The sequence below is a fragment of the Emys orbicularis genome, chromosome 16 (assembly GCF_028017835.1).
Source record: "Emys orbicularis isolate rEmyOrb1 chromosome 16, rEmyOrb1.hap1, whole genome shotgun sequence".
Classification (NCBI taxonomy): Eukaryota; Metazoa; Chordata; order Testudines; family Emydidae; genus Emys; species Emys orbicularis.
The window spans coordinates 33264398-33271492 of record NC_088698.1 but is presented as its reverse complement, the minus strand read 5'-3'; the positions used below and the strand labels follow the sequence as shown (position 1 = coordinate 33271492).

The 7095-nt window shown below is 49.1% G+C and overlaps 1 protein-coding gene across 1 annotated transcript in view; it reads left to right on the top strand.

Annotated features, from left to right (window-relative positions):
* Window positions 1-2946: 2946 nt before the first annotated feature.
* TTC28 (tetratricopeptide repeat domain 28) overlaps window positions 2947-7095 on the top strand; it is a 422455-nt gene continuing 418306 nt past the window's right edge. The window contains exons 1-2 of the mRNA XM_065417993.1: window positions 2947-2952; window positions 2997-3275. Of these exons, the coding sequence (XP_065274065.1) occupies window positions 2947-2952; window positions 2997-3275 (285 nt within the window). The remainder of the gene's footprint in view (window positions 2953-2996; window positions 3276-7095) is intronic.

Genomic DNA, 7095 nt, shown 5'->3' with positions numbered 1-7095 from the left:
TTCAGAGTCTCTCCCAGGCTTTTTGTAGCCTGTGCTGAGACAGTTAGAGGTCAATCAGTGTCAGCTCAGAGAATTTCACATTGGATTTTTTGAGTACATTAAGCTTTGCTAAAGTCTCTCCTCTACTGAGAATAATGGCTCGCTTCACCAGGGCTCAGTCCACTTCATCAGCTTTTCTGAGCAATATTCTGATAGCAGATACTGCAAGGTAGCAACATGGTTACGTGTACATATCTTTTCCACACATTATGCCATCACTCAGGCCTCCTGTGACGATGCCAGCTTTGGCAAGTCAGTGTTCCAGTCTCCGTTCAGATGACCCGAAGCCTCTACACCTGTAAGGGAACTGCTGATGAGTCACCTGCAGTGAAATATATGTGTGCACAATTATTCAAAGGGAAAAAAAGTGGTTACTTATCTAGATTCATAGATTCCAAGCTCAGAAGGGACTATTGTGATCTAGTCTGACATCCTGTATAACACAGGCCATAGAACTTCCCCAAAATAATTCCTAGAGCAGATCTTTTAGAAAAAAACATCCAATCTTGATTTAATAATTGTCAGTGATGGAGACTCCACTACCTGTACAGTAAGCATTGTTCTTAGAGATGTGTTGTGCACATAAACATTCCATGACTCTCCCCCTTCTTACTACTTCAGACATTACGTACAGCGGTGCAAAGGAAAGGAGAGGGAGGCATCAGACGCACCCCTTTTATGCCCTCATCTGAGAGTGCATGAGCCCCTGCTCTCCTCGTACTATCTACTGGTACTGCTGGCAAATATCTGACTTGGGTGTGCATACACCTGCTGTGGAATGTATATGTGCACAACATATCTCTAAGAACAATGCTTACTGTACAGGTAAGTAACCATTTTTCCCAGGTGGACTGCTTTGACATAGGATCATTCAACACTTCGTTTTACAGCTTTTGAGTCAGTGTTGAGACCGAACTACACCTCTACCCCGATATAACGCGACCCGATATAACACGAATTCGGATATAACGCAGTAAAGCAGTGCTCCGGGGGGGCGGGGCTGTGCACTCCGGCGGATCAAAGCAAGTTCCATATAAGGCGGTTTCACCTATAACACGGTAAGATTTTTTGACTCCCGAGGACAGCATTCTATTGGGGTAGAAGTGTATATGAAAATAATGAAAATAAAAACAATGAGGAAGGTTTGTCTGTTCACAGATTATTGGGTGGTCTTAGTTCATGTTCTGGATGACTTTCAAAATGTTTGTTAAAAAACAAAGCTATTTGTTGAGTTTGTCTCAGTTCTCAAGGCAACTGCACCTCTGACCTCTTTGTGACCTTCTTGAAGACACTTACATCTCAGTTCCACAACACTTTCTGTAGAGTGGGGATTCACTGTGATTATCTGAGCAGGGCTGAGTTTAGTTCAACACCTGCAGCTTTGCTCTTTCTCAGGAACAATCACCAGCCAGCCTTCATAAAGTATTCAGAACAAAAGCAGAGAAAACATATCTTCAAAAACAATAAACAGCTCACATGAATGTCTTAGTTTACCAGGCAGTCATCCATCTTTTTCGCAAGGATTTTGGCAAGTTTCAAAGTCCTTCAGGCCCTTTCTGCTGGGCCTATCCCTCTTGGTCACAGCATCATGACAATCTTGTATCAGGTGAGAGTGATGTCCTTTTTTATATCAGGCTGGTCAGTTTGTACAGTTTTCCTTTCTTTGTTTGTCGGTTTCTTGAACTTGGTTAAATGAGTAGATGCAGTTTCTCCTGTGTGGATGAAGCTTCTCCAGACTGATTAGCAGCCTAGAGATTTGCACTGATTCCCCCCTCTACCTTTACCCCAAGTGACTTTAGTTCCTGCAGGCAATTCCTATAACTCCCCCATAGACTACCTAGCCCATACAGATACATACACCTCTACCCCGATATAACGCTGTCCTCGGGAGCCAAAAAATCTTACCGCGTTATAGGTGAAACCGCGTCATATCGAACTTGCTTTGATCCGCCGGAGTGCGCAGCCCTGCCCCTCTCCTCCCCCCTCCCTCCCGAGCACTGCTTTACCGCGTTATATCCAAATTCGTGTTATATTGGGTCACGTCATATCGGGGCAGAGGTGTATAACATTTATACAATAGTCTTTGAATATTCCATGTGTGCATGATACCTGTTACAAAGTTATCAACACATAAAATAGCCTTTGGAATTAGAAATTACTGCTTGCTTTGCATCCTTAGAGGCTTATAATTGAAAGATGCTAAACAGTGTAATTGCAGACTTTTACTTCTGTGCTCTCCAATACTATCATACCTTCGCCAGTGCTGTAGTCCCTCTGATCTCATGAACAAGTCAACAGGATGATTCTTTAGGCTGTGTCCCCAATAAATCCTGGTCCACCCTCACTCTCAAACTTCTCTTGACATGGTGTGGACCCTTCATAGGCACTAGTGTACATCTGCTTACCAACCTCCCTGTATGAGTATGCCCACATAGTCACACTTGCTTAATGACATCTCAACACATCACACACACACACACACACTTTTTATTTGCTGACCTATCTACCAAACCCATTGATTTACCGAACTCTCCCAATCTTCACACCACTTCCCTTCCACTCTAACCAAGGAATGTGCTTGAAGTGATAGTCAAATAGCATAGCTGTATTTAAACAAAAACTCAGTGAGTTCAGTAAGTTAGAAGGATGTATTAACCAGTCTTATATCTGGAGGGGAGGTAGTCATCTTTCTAGGAGATCATGAAGACATTGTTTGCTGATCATGCTTCATGGGAAAGTTTTTGCAACCTCCGGTACAGAAAATTTACAAAATGACTAATAGATAACAAATTTAAAAACTGGAAGAAGTTCTCATTCCCTGTCCCAAATTTTAAATTGCTAAAATGTTAATGGTTTTATCTTATACTATACTGTTTCTTCTACTTTTAAAATCTTTAACAAAATGATATGGAAGTGAGTAATCAGTACTTTTGGTTAATAACTTTTTCTGTCTGCAGATTCCTCTTTTTGGTTCAAAATCTTTTGGAGGAAGAAGCCCTGACGGCCCCATGTTGAGCAAGGCTGAGTTTGTTGAGAAAGTTCGTCAGAGTAACCAGGCCTGTCATGATGGTGATTTTCATACAGCTATTATGCTGTACAATGAAGCCTTGGGAGTCGACCCTCAGAATTGCATCCTGTACAGTAACCGATCTGCAGCATACATGAAAATCCAGCAGTACGATAAGGCACTGGATGATGCAATCAAAGCACGACTCCTAAATCCTAAATGGCCAAAGGTAGGAAAGCCCATTTCCCTTGTGGTAAGAGACTTTCTATGGGAGTTGCAGCTCCTGCAGTATTATTAAGGCTGTAATTATTTTGTTGTAATGGAGATGGACATAAATCATTCTGTACTTACGGTTCACTTTGGTGGGGGCTCGGGAGAATAGAAATCTTTCTGTGTTAAAAGCTGCTTGACTTATTTGAGTTTCCTGTTAAGAGTTAAACTATTTTCTGTGTAAACAGACATTTGCCTATTTTTCCTAAGCTGCCTGGCAGGGATTCTTTTTTGCTGATCCTTGTGAAGATTTTGGATTCAGCCTTTTAAACAAATGTCGTTCATAGTGTGTGAAGATCAGACATCTCTCTTAACATTTACACTAATAAACATTCAGCAGCAGCCCGAAGTATCATGCTCTGAAAGCCTCAGGAGAGCAGTGTGCAGGATGGAACATGCTGCATAGAGATTGTTGTTGGTAATGGGGCATTAGAGTAGAAAACTAAGGACTTCAGCTTAGATCATTACCTCCTTTTCTTAAAATTTATTTTTTCTAGAGCTGGTTCTGTTTGGTGTATTTTCTTGATAATTTTTTAAGAAATTCCATATGGCTCAACATCCTCAGTAAGACCTGACAAGCCGTGGAAAGGTCTGACCTTACATGTTGATCTGTCATGGAAAGGGTAAATGGATGCTCTTCTATAAATTAGGGACTCCTAGAGATAGCACTGCCTTTATTTAACGGTGTTACTTGGACAGTGGGTTTCTGTTGTGTTCCATTGAGAGAAAGCATTATGTTCTATTTTTCATAGATCACTCTAGTGTTGACTTTCCTGAATCTCACCCTTCAGCATTCCTTCTGTTGTTTTCACAATGTGTGGTGTGATATTTTTGCTGCTTTTCTTCATATTCAGGTCCAGGGATCTTCAAGTTGGGTTTCCAGTCTCCAGGGAGATTGGGGGCAGACGCTGACTTGGCTGAGTGCTAAGCTGCACCAAGTGGCCAGTTCTGCCTTCACAGCTGCACAGGAAGATTCCTGTCCCTGATACCTTTGAAGCACTCAATTTCAATGCCTTTCCATTCAAAAATATTCTTTCTGAAGCTGGAAATTTCGCCTATTGAATTACCTTTCTTCAGTTAATCCTGTCCATGTGATGGTGCAGAACTGAGTTTTCTGAGCCTTTGCAGGAGCTGATCTCCATGCTGCAGGCTCAGTGTGAAATAAACATGACATATACCTAAAAAGGGGAAGCAAAGCTCCTCTCTGAAGAGAGCTTTGCCTTTTCTGCACCCCAGGGATGAGAGTTCACACCAGGCAGAAAGCAGGATGTTGCTTTTAGAGGTGAGGATGGGCCTTCTGCAAGTGGTCCCGGATTAGTGGCTGTGAAGCTTCTGCTGCTTCTAAACCTATCTGATGCACTCATCTGCTTGTCCTAGGTCTTGAGGAATGGCAGGGGCTGCAACTTCTAGGTGACTTGGGCATGGGGGAATTGGGCTCAGCAGGTCAGTTCTCATAGATGCAGCTTGCAGTAGTAATGTCATTCATGCATCAGTCTTCAGTCAGTGTGCACACTATAACATCATTTTGAGGGGTGGGTTAGCTTGTCTTTCTTTTGGGACCTCTTCCCCTCACCTGCTTGCCACAATTGGGAATGGATCCCCAGCTGTTGAAAATTGAAGGCTTGTGTCTAAGACAAGATAATCTTGTTTTTTGCCTTGGGCAACTCAAATTGGCCTTTTACTTTGGTCATTAATTCACCTCCTCTCTGAACCCCTTGTAGGGCAAATGCCTGAAGCCTCAGCAGGGCCAGTGCACTCCCTCTCCATGGAGGAAAGATTTCTGGTACAGCCAGCTAAGAGGCAGCTTTGGTAAAACATTAGTGGAGATATTCTCCTAAGATCTGCCCACTCATGATGCCAAAAGGAGAGAACGCTTTCAGTAGAAATGATGATGGTGGTCTAGATCAACGTTTCTCAAATGTGGCCACCAGGGTCTTTTCGTGCGGTCACGACCACCTCCTAGGTGGCAATGGGTGGGGCATAGCATCGGCCCCTCCCCATCCCTCCTTGTTGCTCCTGGATGTGCTGCCCTGCACCGCCTCTGGAGAGAGGTGGGGCGCAATGGTGCAGGAGCCAGGTGAGTTCTTGACCCACGTTGTGGGGAGGGGGTTTGGGTGGGAGGCTCCAGTGGCGGGACTTCAGGAGCCTGGCCTTGCGGCCCTGGGCTCCGACCACGGGGCAGCGAGTATTGACTCTCTTCCTCCCCCTCCCGGCTCTGGCCACGCGGCCCTGGCCTCTGGCTGCGGGGCTTCAGCCTCTGGCCCCTGGTTCCAGCTCTGTGGCAGCAGGCGCTGGCTCCCGGCTGCAGTCCTGGGCTCCAGCTGCACAGTGGCAGGCGCTGGCCACAGGCACCGACCCCCAGCCGCGGGGCAGCAGACTCCAAACAGGCACCAACCCCTGGCTTTGGCCGCAGGGCAGCAGGTTCTGACCCCCGGCTCCGGCCGTGGAGCTTCAGTTGGCCTCTGGCCCCCAGTTCTGGCCGTGCGGTGGCGGGCGCTGGCCCCAGGCTCCAGCAACGCGACCCTAGCCCATGGTGCTGATCCCCTGCCCCAGCTGCATGGCAGCAGGTGCCGGCCCACAGCTCTGTCCCAGGCTCCGGCCACGCAGTGGCAGGAGCTGACTCACACGGCCGACCCCTGGCCCTGCAGCAGCGAGTGCTGGCTCCAGCCATGCAGCGGTGGGTGCTGGCTACAGCCACGCACTCCTGGGCTCTGGCACCTGGCTCTGGCCGTGTAGCGGCAGGCACTAGCCCTGGGTGCCCACAGCTCCGGCTTGTGGCAGCGGACTCCGATCCCTGGCTCCAGCCACGCAGTTCCTGTCCCCAGGTTCTGGCTGCTGGCACTGAGCCCCGGCCCTGGTCGCATGGCAGCAGACACCAGGCCTTGGCTCTGGCCCCGTGACAGTGGGGCTTATCACCCACCCCCATTGCCCCGGCCCCTGCTGTCTTCCTGGCCTCACATCCATCCCACCGTCGCCCCTGGCCCTGCTGCCTCTCCCTTCGGTCCCCCCCCTCCAGTGCTTAATGAGTCCTGGGGCTTGCTGAGAAAAGTGATATTAACAAACATGCAAGTATCACTTTTCACAGCAGACTTACTAGCTATCTGTGAAAAGTGATACTTGTTTGTATGCCTGCCCCCTGCCCCTTATCTGCCCCCTCCCACTTCCTGCCCCCTGACTGACCCCCTCAGAACCTCAGACCCATCCAACCACCCCTGCTCCTTGTCCCCTGACCGCCCCCTCCCGGGATCCCTGCCCCTAACCGCCCCCCCGGGACCCCACCCCCTATCCAAGCCCCCCTGCTCCTTGTCACCTGACCGCCCCCTCCCTAACCGCCCCCCAGGACCCCACCCCCCATCCAACCCCTCCTCCCTGCCCCCTCCTGGGACCCACTGCCCCTAACCGCCCCCCTGGAACTCCCCCATCCCCTTTTGGAATGTGGCCCTGCAAACATGGGTGGAGGACTCAGGAGGAGCAGGGGCAGCCGGAGAGAAGCGGTGGTTTCCCCTTCAAAGTGCTGCTTCTCTCCGGCCAGCTGCGCGGCCCGCTCAGTTCTCCTCCTGAGTTCTCTGGCCGCGTTCCCTGTGCTCCCGCCACCTGCACCGCCTGCCTGCTCCCCAGCCCCCACAGTGCAGCCCCTCCCCCCGCGGGGGTGCGCTGGTGCTGAGCTGCCCACGTGCTCGGCCCTGGGGCCCCCTGTTGTTGGGGGTGCCCCGTGACCGTGCACCCTGTGTTCACTGTTAAATCTGTCCCTGAGCCGTGCTGCTGGCACGGTGAGCTGA